This window comes from Panicum virgatum, chromosome 8N (assembly GCF_016808335.1).
Source record: "Panicum virgatum strain AP13 chromosome 8N, P.virgatum_v5, whole genome shotgun sequence".
Classification (NCBI taxonomy): domain Eukaryota; kingdom Viridiplantae; phylum Streptophyta; class Magnoliopsida; order Poales; family Poaceae; genus Panicum; species Panicum virgatum.
This window is the reverse complement of record NC_053152.1, coordinates 29376529-29397460: the sequence shown is the minus strand read 5'-3', so window position 1 is coordinate 29397460 and position 20932 is coordinate 29376529. Positions and strand designations below refer to the sequence as shown.

Below are 20932 nucleotides of genomic sequence, written 5' to 3'. Positions count from 1 at the left end.
ATTGTAGAGGATATACTCCATGCCTGTGTCTTAGCTTACCCACAGAAATGGGATGAATGTTTGCCATTAGCAGAATTTTCTTATAACAATAGCTACCAAGAAAGCATCAAAATGGCACCATTTGAAGCATTATACGGTCGTCGATGTTGAACACCTTTGAATTGGTCTGAGGCGGGAGAAAGAACTATCTTTGGACCCGACATGGTTCAAGAAGCCGAAGAACAAGTCCGTCTTATCCAAGCAAACTTCAAAATAGCACAGTCTCGACAGAAGAGCTATGCTAATAAAAGGAGTAGTCCACTCACCTTTGAAATCGGTGACCATGTCTATTTAAAAGTATCACCCTGGAATGGCGTGCAAAGATTTGGAGTAAGAGGAAAGTTAGCTCCCCGCTACATTGGTCCATATCCAATTGTGGAAAGATGCGGTCCTATGGCTTACCGATTAGATCTGCCAGCAAATCTTTCTGCAATTCATAATATCTTTCATGTGTCACAACTCAGAAAGTGCCTTAGAGTTCCGACTGAAGCTGTTGAAAGCGACTCAATTCAACTAGAGTCTGATCTCACTTATTCTGAATATCCAATCAAGATACTTGATCGCAAGGACCGTATTACTCATCGTACTACCATCAAATTTTATAAGGTTCAGTGGACTCATCATTCCGAAGAGGAAGCTACTTGGGAAAAAGTAGAATTTCTAAAGTCCAAGTATCCAGAGTTTCTACGCACGCATCAAGGTATTTGCCCTTGAACTTTCCACCATAATTCTATCGTCCTGAATCTCGGGACGAGATTCTTTTTAGGGGGGAAGACTATAACACCCCGGTGTTAATTTTGGTGCTAATCCTGTGATTAATCGCTAATCATGGCTTAGTAATGTCTTTAGCTTGATCATGATCGTCGATAGTACTCAACTCTAGCCGAACTGTGAGCACGTTTTTCTCCGTAATCCAAACTTCGAATCAAAATATCGCCCACTATCAAAGTGGTAGAACTAATCTTCTTCTACAACTTCTATTTTGGCTGGAATCGCGCCCGCCGCCGCCGAATTCCATTAACCCTAGCTCGAGCCTCCGTCCCTCTCGCCGACGACCAACCTCCGCTCCTCCTCGACTCGATTCAAGGTAGTGGTGGGATTCCCCTTGCTCTACTCGACCTCCCCGACCCTTTTCCTCTTTGGTTTGTGCGCCACCGCCGTCGGGAACGTCTCTCGCCGCCGTGCGCCGCCGCCGGCTTGTCACCCGCCGCCCTAGAGTGAGCTCCTGTGCAGCTGCTGCGCGCACGGGCGCCGCCTTCCTCTGTGGATCGCGTTCTTGCACTCCCTTGCCGCTGCCGTGCCCCTCACTGGCGGGAACGCCGCCGCCGGGCTGCCGCGCTGAGCAGAGCTCTACTCTGCAGCCGGCGCCGCCTGGGAGCGGTCTAACCGCTAGGCAAGACCGGTTGGACCGGTCTAGTCCGGTCTGACCGGTGTAGTGGACCGGTCCAACCGGTCCACTGTTCAATCTTGTGTGCTGAAACTCCCACAATTCATAGAAATTCGTAGAAAAATCCTAAAAAGGCAAAACCAGTTCCTATAGATCCAGAATTTCATGCTCTATCTGTTAGAATCATGAGATGGGTAGGTCACACTCTTTTGCTAGGTAGTTTTGCCTATGCTTGTTTGATAGTCGCTAGGGTTTAGAATATTTCTTATCCATTCCAGAGTTAAGCCTGATCTGATTAATTGTACCCTCTCGTCTTCTTTGATGGAGACACTTTAGGCTAAAAGACATTTGAACCAGGAATCCATCTCAGCACTGAACCATCCCTTTGAACCATAGTTAGGGCTATTGTTATCCATTTTATCCATGCATTCTTGTATGTTTACTGCATTGCCTTGCATCATTTCATGAGTCTCATGCATGGCATATTTTATTCGTATAGACGCTGAAACCGAAGTCGCCTATGAGCTGATTGCCGAGCCGGTTCAGGAGCCTTCCGCAGGAGAACCGCAGCCAGGAGAAGTCTTTGATCAAGCTCCCGAAGAAGTCACTAACCCTGCTGACCTGCAAGGCAAGCCCCGGAGCATAAACCTTACTTTAAATTTACAAAGTGTTATTAAAGTATGTACTTGTGCATGAAGTTTCTAGGAGTTGTATGGAACCCTAGATGCATAATCCCTAGATTACTCCAGTGTCTCTACTAGTATGTGCAGGATGATAGCACTGCTACGCATAAAGAAGATTCGGTAGAAGACGGGTGATTTCCTGTCACCTGTGAGATATAGGGTTGTTATTTCAGAAGGTTATGGGAAAAGAGTATTGTATGATTGAAAGTGGAGACCGGGTGAAGGAAAGTTGGACATGACTATGGAATAAAGGAAAAGCCGAGACTCCACCTATGTCGATTGAGGACCGTACCATTGTTGGCACTATTGATCGAGGATTGAACAGTACTAACCACATGCCGGGAGTAGGAGGTAGTCGAAACCGGTAAGCTAATTACCTAAATTGCGACGAACTCTGATTCTCGACCTGCGGTGCTGGGTTGGGATGACGGATGGTGAAGTCGTCCACGGGTTCACCGGGTGTTCGCATGTGCGGGGCTCATCATCCGGGTACTGGCAGGCTTGATTCAGGCTTCGGGGTAATCGTGGGAACGGTTGCTCAGTGTAACTCGGCGGGGTCGCACTGGGCGTGTGAGTTAGGTCCACCTTGCAAGGTTAAATCGGATCGATTCGCCATGACTCGCGGATATGAGAACCTTGATCTCTCTGTCACATCGTAGTAAAGAAATGGAATGAGACTGGAATGGAAATGTTGAGTTCTATGTTACTAAAAGATAATATGATCAACTATGTATGCTCTAGAGAAATAGGCAAACCTAGTTTGCAGCTGTCAAATCAATTGGAGCTAAAATATTGAAAGTAAGGATTCAGTATTAGTATCTTTTCCGCAAAACAACTCCAGAGCCAAAGAGCTTTGCATGTCTAGTTAATGGGCTAAGTATACCCATAGACAGGTAAGTCTTGCTGAGTATTAGAGTACTCAGGGTTTGGTTGTACCCCCTTCTGAGCAGGCTGTGTTCCGAAAGACTTCGAGGAGATCTGTGCGTCTTGGAGTGGTCAGCCTCTTCCTCCGAGTTGGACTGTCGAGTGGGTTACGTCTTCTCCATGAAGTACGGGCAGATTGGCCTCACATCAGTGGGCAAGATGTGAAGCTCGTCTTTTGTCGTCGATGGCAGTTATCATATTGTATTTTGGGTCTCTGTTTTAAACTCTGCTTTACTTCCGCTGTGTTGAACTCTGAGATTTGGATTTTAAACCCTAGATTGTAAAACTTTGTTGTAAATTATTTCTGAAGCTTGTGTTAAACTATGTTTGTAAATTAATTTGAACTCTGCTTTTGCTTGTAATCACCTGTGCTCGTCTTTTGGCGAGAGTTCCCGTGTAATCGATCCTGGTTACAGCAGGCAGTCTGGGTGTACTGGTTGAGTGGAATAACTGAGGATTAAACTTAAATGGTGGATTAGTGCACTTGATCGGTATTATTTGGACTGTTCTGTGACAACAACGTGTTCCCCCGGTGTTGTCCCATCCTGGATCAGTCGGGGCGGCGCGACCACTCGAACGGTCGCTCGAGGGTCACCTCCGGTCTTGTCCTCCGGAGTTTTCGTCCTTGTCTGCGGGACTATTGCGTGCCTCTCTTGCATATCCCCTGTCAGCCGGACGGCGCGCCCGGTGAGGGTTGTCTTACTGAGGTCTGGACGGGGGCGTCCGGTCACGCTTGCTGGCGTAATGAAATGGTGCGCATGGGCAACCATCATTACGGCGGGGGGAGGCAGCGTCAGTGGACGCCCCCTCCGGTTGTGTTGCGGGGCCTGCGCGAGCGGCGCTATCCTCTTATCAGGGAGTCCTGCTGTCTAGGCCCTCGCCGCAAGATAAGGAGAGCTAGCGTCCTGGTGCCTGCACGGTGCTTATCTTGGCCACCACGCCTGTCAGGAGGCGCGGCGTTCTTGGAGCGCACGTCCCGAGGCATGGCTCTGACCTGGGGCGCCACGTGTCCCGGGAGGTCGGGCTCCCGGACTCGTTGGCTTAGGAGCGAAGGCAGCTCCCAGCGCCGGTTAGTGGGCCGTCCTGTTCTTTGGCCCAGCGAGTCTGCTGGGCTTCCGCTCGCACGAGTCGGGCCCGTCAGGGGTCCCGGGTTTACACCCCCGTCACAAGGCCATTGGGTACTCGCCTCACCGCCCCTTCTACTTTTACCAGTACCTTGCGCGCGTTCATTTTTACTGTGATTCTATTTAGTTATACATAACTGTTTACAAATTGTAAAAAGTAGAATATAGTTATTAAAAGTAAATATGTGGATCTACTTGGTTTTAGGTACAAATTCAAACCGGTTCTCACATAATTTTAGGTACAAATATGTGGAACCAATTATATTCTTTTTGCTGTGTAATTCTGAGCTGGAGATTCTTAACCGATCAACTATCATTCATTCAGACGACCCAATAGAGGCAAACTATACTTCAAGCAATGTAGTTTGAGAACAACACTTAGATCTAGATTCAATCAGCTATCTTGATTAGATCACAAATAGATGCTGATCAGATCAGATCTAAGCTGGATAACATGCGGTAAAAAAAACTTAAAATAAACTAGACTAAACGGATTAACCTAGTAAAATCTAAACAAATACCGAGAACTTGTGATAAAAGCAAGAACAAGCTAGACTAAACGGATTAATCTAATGTGTTGATAGTTTTTATCGATAACTTGTGAATAAATTGGATTCAGTTAACATCGATGCTCTATAAACCAAAGATTTAACATATCTGATCTAACATATCTGATAATTTGAATGCTATAGATAATTCGGGGAGGGAGGGAGGAGCGAGGATCAGGAAGGTGCCATCGGAGGAGGATGGAGGAGGAAAGGAGCCTTGGAGGCGGCGGCAGGGAGCGATCAGCTAGGGTTTGGAGAACTTGCCATGCGCCTGCCAGTGTTGTGGGAGGAAGGGTGTGGGAGCCGGGACGAGGAACGAGAACGTGGTGGAAGGGCGAATCACGACATCCCAGGTTTAACCAAGAGGAGGGGCAACGATGTAGACGAAAAAACATTACCCTTAACCTTTTTTTAGTAGTATAGAGATAGAGATAGAGATAGAGATAGAACTTTTATGTATAATTTTCTCCTAACACTTCCTTGAAAGATAATTTTTTGGTACAACTTTTGAACACATACAAATTTAATGCGTTGTTTTTCTAAAAAGGTTTACATAAGAAAATTTTCAACCCAACTTCTATGAAAATGTTAGCAGGAAGACTTTTTGGATAACTTTTTGCGTACAAGTTCATACAACTTCTATAGACAATCCTTGATACAAGTTTTTAGTACAATTTTCTAAAATTATTGTCAAAATAATTTCTCTAGAGAAAATATAGTAGAAAGTAAAAGAAAAAAACCTGAAAAAGAAAGAAAGAATGACTACTGCCATTACGGAACATAGAGGAAAAAAATAGAAAGGAAAAGAGAAAGCAAATCAATACCCGGGCCGTCACATGGATGGGCTCGGACAGGCGGACAGCTGCGTTGCCCACGCAGCGCCAGGGCGAAGCTACATGCACTTACCATGGTGCACGTGCATCATGGTAAAATAATTTTTTGCTTGGAGATGACTCAATTTTACCATCTAAAGTAGCTAATTTTTTTCTAATCAGTAGAGTGTGCACCAGGGTCATTTTTAACGCAGCTTCGCCTCTGCCAGCGCTGTAGTGAGTGATTGTTGTTTTGGGTTTCCGGTGGGTGGGAGGGGGAGAGGATTTGAGGGGGCGGTGAATGAGACCAGAGTGACTGCTAGGGTTAACAAAGTGTCGTGTCAACCGGGTGTGATTATATATCGCTGAAGGTGATGTTTTCTCAAACCATCACCTGAAGTGCACCTCTGGATAATAATTTGGGCCATAATTAAGCACATTAACACTACGCGTTATGCTTTCATCTAGAAAGAAGATTCTCCCCATGCAATTGATGATGTCACCCACATGCTTGCTAATTCGTAACTAAAAAATCTATAAGTATTAAACTGAGCATCAAAATAAAATTTAAATTGCACCATTATCTTTCATGTTATAAGATCTTCAAAACAAGATCACACTTGCCTATGTTTGCACGATATTTTATAAAAAGTATTTTTTAAATATTTAATAAAGAATTTTGAATACTGGGAACAAATATTTTAACAACACGAACAACTGATTATTTTATACGAACAAAAAAGCATAACGAACAAATAATAATACACAACGAACAAAATATTACGCATCGCGAACATTTGATTGCATAGGATAATAATAAAAAATAGATATCACGAACAAATTAGTCAACATCACGGAACAATTTAATCTACAAAGCGAACAAATAATATAATGTTGCGAACAATTTGTAATATGATGATAAATAGTTTTACATGAGGATAAATGCATCTATGTTGTAAAAATATATTTTTATAAGCATAATTTTTCATCACGAATATATAGTTTGTATAGTAAATAATATAATTAAAGATATATTTAATAATATACAATTATAGAATGCTGAAAGGAAGTAGAAACAAGTTTGAAAAATATAAAGAAAAAATCAAGATACAAATAAAAAAGGAAAAGAAGTAAAACAAAAGGAGAAAGGAAAATATTTTATATATGCATGCGTACAATAAAAAAATGAAAAGAAAAGGAAAAGAATGTAGAAAAAAGAATAAAAGAATAAGAAAAGAAAAAAGAAGAAAAAACTACTCACATGACCCAATCATCGCCTCCTTGCATGCACATGCAAAAAGTAAAGAAAATAAAAATAATGTGTATATTAGTAATAATAAGAAAGAAAAGTGAAGGAGAATGAAAGAATCAAAATAAATGTTTTATAGTAAATTTGCATCGTGTATGGATGCATGCGTCCGTATATAAAAGTCGCAAGTCTGTAACACATATGTGCATATATGTATGGATATGGATAGCAAATCTGCTTACTATATGCTACCAATGAAAATGTTATTAGGCTGAAATCAATCTCGTCGGCCCACTAACCAGCTTCAGGCGATGAATCCTTAAATTATATATAGTCGTTCCGGAGAAAGAAGCAAACAGGAATAAAAATTGGAAAAGAAAGCAATATCCCTATCTTAGGAGACGTCACATGCATGTTTTTTTTCTCTCACCAACTGCATGCGCATGATTACTGTGGGCCATGAGCTTTTATGCAGCCTGCATATATTACTTTGGTGGATAGTTTAGACAATAAAACATGCTGCAGGAATGACTATTGGGCCAAATACTCTAAATAAACAGCCCAAATCAGATGCGGCGATGGATTTGAAATTTGTAGCGTGGGCGATATATAGCCATCCTGGTGTCAACCCCTTCTATAGGGCCAACCAGTAAACATTCAACAAAATAAAATGGGATATGCTAACACAGTGCGGCCCAACAGCTAGTTTAACCCATCCAAACACAATCTTGGCCGGCCGAGTCAGAATTTCTCGTCCGCTTAACCAATTGCGGGCCTAACTGGCTGCATAAGGCTGGCTTGGGCTGGCCATGCACCAAACAAATAAAATAAAAAAAAAATGCACAACTCTTAGCTAGTCTTGGGGTCGGCCAACTAACCAATCACTACCTTAGCAATGAGCACCATGTCTTGTCCTGTGCGCGTCACTCGCTGTCAGGCATTCGTTGCCCTTCGATGTGCCACGGTATTCGTTCACTATTACTACCATCTCAAGTGTTGAGGCTATTCACAATCTATTGTCCATTTCACCTTCTCCAAATTTGCCATATATACCATACAAAGAGACAATGGTACGACATATATAAATATATAATGCAGTATTATGGTGTTCCAATAGGAGTTTAATTCTCACTGGCTATAGCGCCATGTCAGTATATTGTGATGATGCGATAAATGAATAATAAAAAGAGAGAACACGAGAGGGATTATGGGCGGCACTTTTACCAAGTTCCAACACGCATTCACCCTCGTGCATGTGTTATCTATAAAATAACAATTAAATGAAACGGTGATTGTAGTGTAGGAGTACTATTTCATAGAGGTATATATATTATAGATGTATGAGATGGCAACTAATTAATGCCTATGATATTAGCAACTAGACTCGAGTCTCGTCAAATTAAGTTACTTATGTTGTCGTTGGAAAGGCTAGAATCATGCACATTTTCGCGGCCCATACAAGGTTTGTGCCTTGCTTGAGATGCCTTAACCATAGATGTCAGAATTCTGTTGTACTGACCAGACCACCCTAAGGAGAAAAAGAAAAAAGCGATAACTCTAGCTAGGGCAGACCCCACATGCCTTAGCTTCTTCTTTTTAACGTCTACGCATTGTACTGTGCGCATATATTTGACGTCTTCGGCGCCAAATTAACTGCCAGTCTACAACACATCTGCACCTTGATTTTGCACAGGCTTAGATCTGGAAGTCCAAGAACATTTGGCTGATTTACATTCTCGAACACGTACGCCTGACTTTTGCAGGACGATCATGTATGCGATAGTCGTTTTCCAACACATGGAGTGTTGATCATTTCTTATGTATAATTGGCAGATCTCGCCAATATTTGAAATTAGCAGTAGCAAGATTTGCTGCTGATGAGGACGATACAGTTCTGACATTCTTGTGAAATCCACATTGAACTAATTCTTTTCTTCTACATCATATAGACATAGTACAACCCCTTTCATGGGCACGCCCCCACGGCTTCACATTCGATCCTCTATTGAATTCTTTCTCAAGGCACCTACTCTCACTCATATCTCAATGTTTGTCATTGTTATATTAGCATCTTGATCCCTGCCAAAAAAAAGGAGTAACTTAGAGTCTGTTTGAGAGCACTCCACTCTCAAAACAGGCACTCCACTCCACCACTTGTAGTCCATTGTGTTTAGGTATTCCGTGGCTCCACTTCACTCCCCATGTTGGGCCAGCACAGCTCCTTCCATCCTGCCAGCCCATCAGATCATCTCGGCCCATCTAAACTCCCCTCACTTCCATGCAGCTCCCGCTTTGTCAGGTTGCCTTCCACCTCAATCCATCTCTTCTTGGATGCAGGCAACGATGGATCTAGGAGCGGCAGGGGCGTGAGAGTCGGGGAGCGACATGGGTGGCGGGGGTCACGGCGGCCGGGAGCGGTAGGGGCGGTGGGGGTCCTGGTGTGGCAAGGAGCGGCAAGGGTGGCAGCGTCCCCGGCAGCCGGGAGCGGCAGGGGTGGAGGCGTAGCAGCGGCGGGGCCATGGCCCACGAAAGGCGGTGCCATGGCTGGCGTGGCGGTGCGCCCCAATGGGCTGAGGCAGCGGTGGGCGACAGGCGGCGGCATACCCGACCGGATGAGGCGGCAACGGGCTGCAGGCGGCGGCGTACGCCGACAGGATGAGGCGACGGCGGCATGGCCGTTGCAGCGACCACAAGGGGCGGCGTGATGGCCAGCGTGGCGGCGCGCCATGGCTAGCTAAGGCAGCGGCGGACGGTGGCGTGGGATGAGGCGGCGGCGCCATGGCCGGGGGGCTGAAGCCGCAGCGAGCGGCGGGCGGCGCGTCAGCTGTCGGTGTTTAGCCGCCAAGCCTGCTCAGGGATACCTTTAGCAGCAGGATTGTAGTTAGGGATCGACTAGCTCTGAAACTCGATGGTGCAAGGAACACAAGGATTTTGACAGGTTTGGGCCGCGAGATGCGTAATACACTACGTCCTGGTTGCTTGTATTGCCTTAGGTGTTGATGTCTTTCGAAGGGGTCCCTGCCCGCTCTTATATATTCCGGGGGGATAGGGTTACATGGAAAGTCCTAACCGAGTACAGTTGGAGTCATACTACAACTCGGTCGGATAGTTTCCTTGTACTGCAGCTAGTTCTACACCTATTCGGGTAGTTACAAAAGAGTTAAGTACGTCCATGTGCTATCTCTTACTCTAGAACATCTATGTCTATGAGCAGTCCCGCTGCCCCGGGTCTGACAATGGGAATCACATAATTTGTGGCATTGGTGGGTAATTTTGCCCAACTCTACCAGCTCCCGGATTTGGTGGAACACCTCTTGAGGAGCTCCAAAAAAAGGTGGAGTGAAGCCAATTTTTAGTGGAGTAGAGTGGAGCTGACTAAGGTGTTTGAGTATTTTTTTCATGGAGTGGAGCAGAGTGCTCCCAAACACCCCCTTATCTACACAAACATATATAAGGATGATATCCACCTTATAAGCACATAGCATGCTTATGTTGTGGCGAAAAAAAGATGGTTCAATTACCTATACTACAAGATTTAAAGCCATTGACAAGATTTTGTATCTTTCTAGTCGCTGATGTTTGATGGGTAAATGGTGTCGCTGTTGCATCTCTACACTCTTGCGAAAGGTCGTTGATGCAATAAATAAACTAGAGTAGCACCATCGCCTCAATTAGCTAGAACAAAACACTAATTAATGACTGAAATCCCGTTGGTCATGTAACTAAAACTCTTAGCACTAGCTCTGGATCTTGTAGTGAGACCTATGTGGGTTAAGCATCTCCACTGTATTCGTGCCTTTCAGAGGGGGCTGACGGCTGATTCTGCAGCTTATGAGAGGCTGGTCCAGTACGTGCAATCCTTGGTGCAAACTTCCTATAAATAGGCTAAGATTGAGCCATGTCTGTGCGAGAACAAAGGCCGAGACCAACCAGAAATGCCGTTCGACGACGATGAGGAGCCAGCGCCGGCGAGGCCGACGACGGGGGTCACCGGCTTGCCGACCAGGCAAGTGCAGCTCATCAAGTACCACAGCCGCAGCGCGCCCCTGGCCCCAAACGACCAGGAGGTGCTGCTGGAGCTCAGGGGCATCGCCTCCGCTGCCGCCCGGGAACCCCTGGACCTCGTCGCCGTCATCGACACCAGCAGCAGCATGGGGGCGGGGGCAAGCTCGACAAGGCGAAGAACGCCCTGTGCTTCGTCATCCGCAAGCTCACCGACCGCGACCGCCTCTGCGTCGTCCAGTTCCACCACCAGGCCTCCCGCCTCTGCCCGCTGCGCCGCGCCACCGAGGCCGCCCAGGCCGAGCTGGAGGCCCTCGTCCGCGGCCTCGAGGCCCGCGGCGGCACCAACATCCAGGCCGGCCTCGAGATCGGCCTCGGCGTCATCGGCGGGCGCAGGGTCACCGCCGGCCGCGCCGCCAGCGTCATGCTCATGTCCGACGGCGAGGAGATGAACGGCGACGCCAGGACGGTCGCGCCCGGCGACGTGCCCGTCCACACCTTCGGCTTCGGCTCCGACCACGACGCCAGGCTGCTCGGCGCCGTCGCGGACAAGAGCCTGGGCGGGGTGTTCAGCTACGTCGCCGACAGCGACAGCCCCACCAACCTCACCGAGACCTTCTCCCAGGTGCTGGGCGGCCTCCTCACCATCATCGCGCAGGACCTCGAGCTCATTGTCACGCCGCTCCCGGGCGAGGCCACCATCAGGAAGCCGGTGGACGCCGGGACCTTCCCGGCGATCCCGGCCACCGACGGCTCCTCCTCCGTCACCGTCAGGTTCGGCACCCTCTACAGCGCCGAGGAGCGCAAGGTCATCGTCGAGCTCGCGCTCAGCGACCGCACCGCCTCGCGCCCGTACCGCGCGAACGTCGCCCAGGTCCAGTACAGGTTCACCTTCCAGGGCCTGCAGGTCACATCCGACCCCGACCGGATCTCCATTCGCCGCGGCAGGGGAGCGGCGGCCGGCGACCCAGCCGCCGACGCGCCGGCGCAGGTGCGGACCGAGGTGGCGCGGCGGCGGCACGCGGAGTCGATCAAGGCGGCGATGGAGGAGGCCGAGGGCGACAGGCTGGAGGACGCGCGGAACATCCTGGCGGAGGCGCTGAGGGCGCTGGAGCGCATCGTGAACCCCATGGTGGACATGCTTCGGAGGGAGCTGCAGAGGCTGCTGGAGCTCTTCAGGACCAAGGACACGTACAGGAAGCAGGGCCGGCCCTACGCCATCTCCTCCCTCGCCTCCCATGGCCGCCAGCGCTTCACCGCCAGGGGCGACGCCGAGGACGTCCGGCTCTTCGCCACGCGGCGGATGGACACCTACCTCGAGCAGGCCAAGAGGCCCGACGAGAAGCCGCCGACCGCCGACGAGGACGTCAGGGAAGAGGCGGAGCCGGAGCGGGCAGTGCCGCAGGACGGGGATAGGTGGACGGTGACGTCGGTGGCACTGCGACTGCTCGCGACGGTGCTGAGCCTGCTGGCCTTCTCGATCATGGCCAGCGCGAGGACGTCCGGGTGGGACGGCGACCGCTACGGCCGCTACGAGCCCTACAGGTTACTAGTAACCACCTGCACGCGCTCTTTCTTTCTTTCTTTTTTCTTTTGAGACCATCTATTTGTCTGGACAAAGAAGACTACTCCTAGAATCAATCACTTTTTGAATCATTGGACTGAGAGATCCAACTGTTCGTAATTTTTCATAACCTGTTGCTCCTATGGTAGAAAATCCGAACATTTATAATTTCTTGAAAACATTTAGTTTCTTAACCAGGGCAAGTTTTTAAAATCTTATTAAACTAGAACATCAAGAATCTGAAATATTTTCAGAAGAAAACTATTTTGTAGAAAAATTCAATTTTACTTACTTGGAATATTTAATTTCTTCGCTAGACCATTTTTTCTTAGTCTGGAATGTTACAAATATGTTAGGCATAAATAAAACTCTTTGTTATTTTTTACCCTACCCTAATATTTTTTTTGTTATACTTTTGTACTCATACCTCAATTAGCGAGAAAATATATTTAATTTCTTATTATATGACTTCGTCTGTTTTCAAAGGCGGAGTTTAAAGCAAAATATTTGTCGTATTTGAGCAATTGAAATTAAACCGTAGCTATGGTTCATGGATATACTTCATCCTACGAATAAATAAATTCATAAAAATGCAAAAGAGTTTCCCATGAAGCTTCGATTCTCGCCAATCATTCTTTTGTTTTTGTACCCCCTTCGTTTTTTATTTTCATATTGTATTAGGTTTGTTCTAAATTAAATTCGTCTAAATTTGACCAAGTTTATAGAAAAATATAGCAACAACTATACTAACATATGCACTATTAACATATATTTCATGGTGGATTGAACAGAAAAAATTTGGTTAAAGTTAGTTAAATGAACCTAATGCAACATGTATATATATATAAAAAAGGGAAAAGTCCATTTTCAACCCTAAATTATTTCCGAATTTAGTCCTTGAACTACGAAACCGAACATCCTACGCCTTCAACTGCCGAAATCGTTCGACATACAACCCTGGACTAAACCTAAGGCGGTTTGCTACAGTATAATTTTCAAATTTCTAGGATTTTACGCCTCCCTCAATTAGATAATGGAGAATGCATAGTTAATATTGTCCAAAAATCATGATATTTTGCCGGTAGGTAGCACAAGAGACAAAATCAATTTCAGCTAGATGTGCTACTTTAGATATAAAGAAATTTGAATTATAAAATTTTAAATATTAGTAGAATTCAAAATTCCTTGAATTTTTAGGCTAGCTAAACCTTTGCTAAAAATGCATTAAAAGCATGATAATTCATACTCTTTTATTTAGTTTACTAATATATTTTTTTATTGTTCCAATTTTTGTTGAAATTATTTGAATTCAAATTTGATTATTTGAAATTCTAATTTAATAATTTTATATTGAACTTGGGCCAATAAAAAATACTTTATTAAACTCAATAAAAATTTGAATTATCTTATTTTTAATGTATTTTTATCAAAGTTTTAACTAGTCTAAAAATTCAAGGAATTTTAAATTCTACAAAATTTCAAAATTTTATAATTCAAATTCCTTTACATATAATGTAGCACATCTTGCCCAAATAGATTCCCTGTCTCTTTTGTTACCTCCCAACAAAATATCACAATTATTAGATAATATAAACTATACTTTCTCCATTATTGAATTGAGAGAGGTGTAAAATCCTAAAAATTTAGAAATTATACTGTAGCAAAACCGCCTTAGGTTGAGGCCAGGGTTGTTTTTCGAACGGTTTCGGTAGTTGAAGGTATAAGATGTCCGATTTCGTAGTTCAAGAACCAAAATCGGATGATCATAATAGTTTAAGGTTGAAAAATGGACTTTTCTCTATATAAAAACAGAGGAAGTATATAAAATGAATCAATTTCCTTCACTTCGCGGCCCTCACACACGAATGTGCTATGGCAGGTACGCCGTCGGGGTGAACGTAGTCGTTTGTATCTGTTCGATCTCGCAAGTCATCGTCGAGCTCCGCCGCCTCCATCGGTCGGCTGCACCGCCGAGCACGTCGATCTACTGCATCCACCTTTTTCTCGACCAGGCAAGCTCGACGCATTTTCTTTATGTGGCACTGACTGATCGAATTAGATTCAGGGGTTAAGCAGATAAAGTGGATTATCCATGAGGGGAGTAAAATCAATTTTGTTTCTATTTTAAATTATAGGCTAAGGCATCTAGCGTTTGGTATTCTAAAATAGCTAATAGCCGGTTTGGCAAATTTATAGCAGCTGCTAAATTCGTACGAGGACAAAAATGAAATCCTTCTCAATCAGCTATAGTAGGAGATAGCAAAAGCTGCAACCAGCTATTTTAAGCATTCTAGCTTAGAGCTGAAACTGAACCATGATATATAAGCTTCCCCTGCAGGTGCTGGCGTATCTGCTTATGTCGGCGGCGTCGGCGGCCGCGTCTCGCAACCACCTCTGGGCGGCGAGGTTCGGCGAGGACCAATTCTGCCGCAAGATCAGCGTCGTGGTGTGGCTGTCGTTCCTCGGGTTCCTTGCGCTCTCTGCCAACGCGCTCATCGCCCTCGCTAATTTCTTCGGCAGGATCGATATGCCAGCAAACTGAGGCTTCTTACGTCTCTTTTTCATTCATGAGTTATTATGTATAGTCAGGATCAGGATCAGGAAACATACAAACAAGTGGCGCACTTTCAAATTAGTAAGAATAAAATATTTCTAGTTTTACCTGTGTCTTAAAATAAAGAGCCTTGTTAGAGAGGTTGTAATGTACTGGTGGGACATGGAGGTACTTTTTTTTTCCTGATTTTCCTAACTGTATATCTGATGAGAGAGAAGGGTAATTAACAAAGAACTTTGTTATTATAGTGCTTCGAATGTACCGGGGTAGTAGTAGTACTTCAAAGAACATTTCCTTTTGATTGTGGTTGTTGTTGATCTGATAAAGTCAATAGAGTTTTAACTTATGGAGATAGGTATTTTAGCAATTGTTTCTGATTACCGATGAGTTCAGTTCCTTACATAAAAAAGTCAAAAGAGTTGGGCAGCCCTCCCTCTTGGATAAAGAACTTGCAGCATCTTGATTGATCCTCTCGTTTATTAATTCCCCGCTAACCCACGCCAGTTCATCGTTCGCAGACCTCACTCAATGATTTGATTGTGCGGAAACCATGATTCTCAGGAACCGGAGCATTTCCTGGACGAATGGAGATTACCACCTCGAAACCTAAAAAATGGTATTAGATTCACAATGATATGTAATGAAAAATTGCAAGCACATATAGAGCATATGCGATAATTACAGCCTAGAATTTTGCTTATTCCACAAGGCCATAAGAGCCTAAAACTAGAATCAAAATAGCCAAAAAAAAAGTCAACTGGTATAAGATAAAAACTGAACATAGATTATGCCAAAATAAATCTTGAAATAGTCCAAAGGACATGGGAGAGATGTATGGGATTTGTCTGCACAGGTTCAATAATATTTAGGGAACTAGTATTACCAGCGTTTTTTGCGGCAATGGCTTCTTGGAAGACATCAGTTATGAATAAGATTTGAGATGGACTGTCAACCCTAAGTGTTTGAGCTATCTCAAAATAGCTCCTGGTTTCTTTTTTGTTTCTGTATATACAAGATTAAAACCATAATTTGTGTCAACATATTGATATTTTGGAAGAAGAATGGTACAAGAAACTGCAAACAATTAATTCCTAGTCTCTATTTAGTTTCTATCCATAAAACAGGAGCAAATGACATTTCTTTTATGTTGACTCATAGGTAAATATTGAAGAAAAATCAATAGTTTACCCAATTGTGGTATCAAAATACCCACACAGGAACGGCCTCAGGTCACCATGCTCTGTATTGCCGAACAGGAGCCTTTGTGCTTCTCTACTGCCACTTGAGTATATGTAAACCTATTGAAATTATGTATGAGACAGCACCATGTGAAAATATGAAGTTTTTTTCTCCGATTTGCAGGAAGTTGTGTATTGCAATATTGTTGCATTAAGGAGGAAAAGTGAAGTATAAATGGGTCTTCAAAAGTTTTTTAGAGGCACCACAATGAAAAAACTCGACCTGCGAGGGGCAAGCCGCCCCCCGGGCATTAATGTAAGAAGACCTCTCACGCAGGCCGAGAAAACCCCCAAACCCCTACCCCACCCTTACACAAGGGCGCCGTAACCCATACCGTAACCCGTGTGAGAGTGGGCCGGGTGAGCCGGGACCTATTTCCATGTGCTTTGGTGTGTAGGCAGGCGAGGGGATTTTTTTAACCTCAGCCTGAAATTCGCTCCCACCGGGAGTCGAACCCAGGACCTGAGGAGTGCTACTGAGGCCACCTAACCAATCCGGCTAGGCACCCTTTCACGGCACCACAATGAAGAAAGAGAAGAAAAAACAACCCCTCAACAAACTAGCAAGGCCAGGATCAAACAACAAAGCTGCCCGAGACACTTGGCCCCTGCCCTAACATAAGAAAATGTGACTGAACATTCTTTACTAATTACTCTTTTGCATTACAGTAGTCCATAATTTAGAGTAGTATCTTGTATTTTTAGTTGAACAACCAATATAATTACAATTTGGATGCACGGCTATACTAGATTAAAGCATTGACTTCTATAAGAAACCATCTCCGAGTGCTCACTTCCATGTTTCACTAAATTTGCTATGGCTTTTGAAAACCTATCAACAAAAAAATAAAGACGATTCTACCATTTTTTTCATAGTATAATCTACAAATCCAAAGACTAAGTATAAGTCAAAGATTAAAATTTTTGAACCTCAGTAGCATAGGCACCATATAAAAAGAGGAGGGGAGTACTTGAATTTCAAGCATCATTTAAAAAAATACGGAAGAACAATGGTGTCACAATTGTAGGTTGTAGGCAAAAGTGCACATTTGTTTTTCCCTTTGGAAACAGTTTGGCAATGTATACTGGTTTCAATAATATCATGTTTTCAAGATAAAGTTGCTATAGAAATAAAAATTAGTAATTCCTGAATAGGAAGTACTCATTTCGCACAAGTTTGATCAAACTGATACCTTTATGTTACGAGAATTCCAGTTCTTTAGTGCCTCAGGAACATCCTCAAAGATAACTCCATGAATTTCCTCCCTTTCAAATCCAGTCCTCCATATATGACCCTGAATTTATTAGATAACAATAAACTAAAATCAAATTGCAAAATAAGCAAAGAATGTGAATTGTGAAAATATATACCTGGAGTTGTTTCAATGATGTAACCTTCCAGTCTGCTTCAATCATTGATTCAACATTGGCCACCAATGAGTTGATAACCTCTTCTTTGCCAGCCTCATCGGGGGGAACTGGAACAGCCCCAGGAATTCCATTTCTTAAATCATCTTCAATCTGAATAGTTTGTCACAAATTTGTTAGAATACAAATAAAACAAAGCAGTGTGTAAAAACTATAAATGTCGCTTAAATTGTAATTGTTGGCATTTATATGCTACTGATCTGTAGTTTTAAAGGGCATACTAATTTATTTAATCATACTTACTTGAACTCGCAGTAATTTGATGTCCTCTTTGGTTTCTTCAGAATAAAATGTGGAAGTCAGATGCTTTCGCACATTATCACGGGCATAAGGAAACATAACATCAGTCACAAACGATATTGGAGTTGTTGTGCCCTCAATGTCAAGTACAACACACTGCAACAGTGTAAAACGTTGAAGTTCAGTTGAAGAGAAGAGACATGAATAACAGAACTCCCACAGCAAGTTAAAGAAATAACTTGAACAGTTAACTTCCACAAAATTACATGGGACGTATAGACGAAATTTAATGATCACAAGCATGACACACCGTTGCTCCAAAAATTATTGGGAGCAGTGAGTTATTAACCTTTAATGGTTCAGCAGCATGACATTCGTTAGGAATTCCAGGGTTCAAAATGCTGCGTGATCTCTTCGCACGGTTTACTGGACCATGTTCGGGAGTTGTCCAATCAATACCTAATTGATAGAGCTTGATGGCTGCATCTAAAAGATAATGGTAGCTTTCAGCCTGAAAGCAAGGCCAAAACAATGAAGTAAGTATCTAAAAGAGTTTATATTGAACGAAATGGCTGCCTAAAATGAAGAAATAAAGAAAGTTACAGTGAGAGAGAAAACATTTGGAAAGTAATGTAGAAACCCAGAGTGAGAAAACATACTTGTGTCTTTGCACTGATCCAGGAGTCACCCCAGACAAATATTCCATGGTTCCGTACAAGGACAGCAGTTGCCTTTGGGTATGCTGCAATCTGTCAAAAAATTTCTCATCAATTGCCTACAGATATCTAAATTATTTTAGGTAATTTATTTGCAACAAAGAATTCTTGGTTTTGGCTGCAAGCCTGCAACTCTGTATATCTAAAGCAGTGTTGCTCTCAAAAAAAAAACAGTGTTGTTGGAAACAGAGTAAGGGGCGATTAGTATGTGAAGATGGCTATACCGTCACGGTTCTTGTAATTAGAAGTTGTTTGAAATGTCAAACAAAAAGTCAAAATTTTCCCATTTATTTACTACAAATTACAACAGATTATATCTCATAACACTGCACTCAAAGAGCTTAAGTACGACTTTAATCTCAAAGTGTCTGTTTCAGCAGATTCTAATCCCAGTGCTGGAATGATATCTGTTCCTCAGCAGCACCATATGAACTGAAAGCTACAAAATGAGACATGATTGTCTTTGCGATGACACATTAGATCTTTAGGATGGAGATGATTCAGAAAAGGGATATTTATAGCATACCGCCTCACTTAGGGAGTCAGTGAGCTCATACTCATAAGGAGTATTCTCGATAATAGGAATAACCAATTCATCACGATAGCCATGGCCTTTGATTGCTTTAAGCATTTCCATATGAGTCATCTGCATTAAGATCAGCTAAGTCAAAATAAGGTTTTCTGTTCAACAATTAAGTAAGTATTGACATGAAAGGAGTCTTGGAGAAGGTGGTTCACCCTGAATTCCTTTGCACCAGGATCGAGCATTGACGCGATGCAAGTCTCAATTCCATGGCTGTGAATGACGGCCCCAGCTCCTCTCATCTGATACGCCTTCAAAACACAAAAGGAAACTAGAGGTTTTAGAGTAAAAGCAAGTAGAAGCAACAGCAAAGATGAGAAAAAGTGAAAACTCGCAAACCTTCATGAACAGAGGAGCACAGTCTGTACACTTAGGAGGCTTGTTTGGCCATGGCTTTGCTGCTGGTTCAGAGAGCACCTTCCCATCCGCAGAAAAAACATACATGTCCGCTGCCACCATCCTCTCCTTCTGTACGCCTAGAAAAAGTAAGCAGATATTCAGTGTTGTGCTGCTTGCAGAATTCATGGCATAAACTTTGTATGTTCTTCCAGAACCTCAACAATGCTTGTCAAAACCGAGACCTCTGGTTCGTTCAGTGTGTACAACCAATGAACCAACTACTGAAGCATGTTGGCATCCTTGTAATTTTAGCTACCTCAGAGTACAAGGTGCAAGGTCGTCCAAAACTGGACAATGCTGAGTCCAGACTCCAGAGATATTTTTTAAAGGGTACTAAGAAATGCCAAGATAAGTATAGTAGTATACACCTGAGATGCACAAGCTTTTTAATTTTGAGCTAACTTGCTAATAGAAACTTTGGTTAGATAGTCCCATGAGCATCACTGTTAGTGCTTTTTTCAGTGAAGCCACCTTGCAAAGTAGTTTCAACATTTTTCGCGCTGATTTGATTGCAGGCTCTAATTTTCTATGGGAAACATTTGGCCAGCCAGCTGGCCTCAATCTTTAAGCGCTTTCATCTTTGTCAGTACCAGGCAATTAATTAATTAATGCCATTTGGATTATTCGTTAAGAAAATGCTGATCCATCACAGAATCTTTTATTTATCTAAAATACGAACTCAACCCGGAAGGTAACAGATCGGTGATTGCCGGAGGGCGACATGACGATGAGGCGGTCGGCGAGCGGCACGGCGGGGTCGTTGACCTTGACGGTGATGCTGCCGCCGGTGCCGGTGACCCAGCCCGGCGCGTAGAAGTGCCGGCACAGCTCCGCCACCAGCTCCCGCGCCTCCCGCACTGCCGCCCCCGCCAGGTACGCCTCCGTCGTCACCGCAGCCGCCTCCGTCTCGCAGCAGGACGCCATGGCCCTCAACTGCTCCTCCTCCGGCCCGCTGCGCCGGCTACCAGCTGGTTGATGAGCGTGCGTTTGTGGCCTGCTGCTGAAGAGTAGAGATTCGAGTTCGAGGTCTGCTTGGATTGGGTGCTAGTCCTGCTCTTTCTTCTTCTTGAGGAATGGGCGAGGAGTGTCACTGGATTTCTGACTTGTTAATCGCGCTGGTGCGAAGCACGGACCGACACACCAGACGTTTTCTGCACCAAAAGGTGACCAGTGAGAGCGGCCACGTCATGGTCTTTCCCGGCCTACGTCCGGACGCACCAATGTGTGAGTCCCGGTCATTTTGCAAACAGCTCTCGAATTTTAGATAAATCACTTGGCAGTTCGGTCTACTCCCTCAGATATTTTTTTTTACGAAAAAGATCACTCCTTTTAGTGAACTCAATCCGTAGTCCGACCTCTGTAATATTGCGAAAAAAGCTCCTAACTTTTATTTAAATCAACCATCAGTCCAACCTTTCCGGCTCAGAGAAATTTAAAAATAA

General features: G+C 44.2%; 1 protein-coding gene and 1 pseudogene across 10 annotated transcripts; one reads left to right on the top strand and one right to left on the bottom strand.

Annotated features, from left to right (window-relative positions):
- Positions 1–10690: 10690 nt before the first annotated feature.
- LOC120686113 lies at positions 10691–15143 on the top strand (annotated as a pseudogene).
- On the bottom strand, positions 14112–20625 carry LOC120686114 (probable bifunctional methylthioribulose-1-phosphate dehydratase/enolase-phosphatase E1). 10 transcript variants are annotated; one of them, XR_005679972.1, is made up of 13 exons: positions 20201–20622; positions 19431–19567; positions 19247–19342; positions 19035–19154; positions 18452–18541; positions 18103–18303; positions 17796–17948; positions 17496–17645; positions 17318–17419; positions 16075–16184; positions 15770–15888; positions 15288–15492; positions 14112–15204 (listed from the first exon to the last, which is right to left on the bottom strand). XR_005679972.1 is itself a non-coding variant. In XM_039968272.1 (12 exons), exons 1-12 carry the CDS (start codon positions 20412–20414, stop codon positions 15392–15394), a joined length of 1569 nt encoding a protein of 522 aa, XP_039824206.1. In that variant the 5' UTR covers positions 20415–20624; the 3' UTR covers positions 15218–15391. The 10 variants fall into 10 exon arrangements, 6 of the variants coding, with proteins under 6 accessions (XP_039824208.1, XP_039824211.1, XP_039824206.1 ...); XM_039968272.1 differs by lacking the exon at positions 14112–15204 and having other exon boundaries at positions 15218–15492; positions 17520–17645; positions 20201–20624; XM_039968271.1 differs by lacking the exon at positions 14112–15204 and having other exon boundaries at positions 15218–15492; positions 20201–20621.
- Positions 20626–20932: the final 307 nt, after the last annotated feature.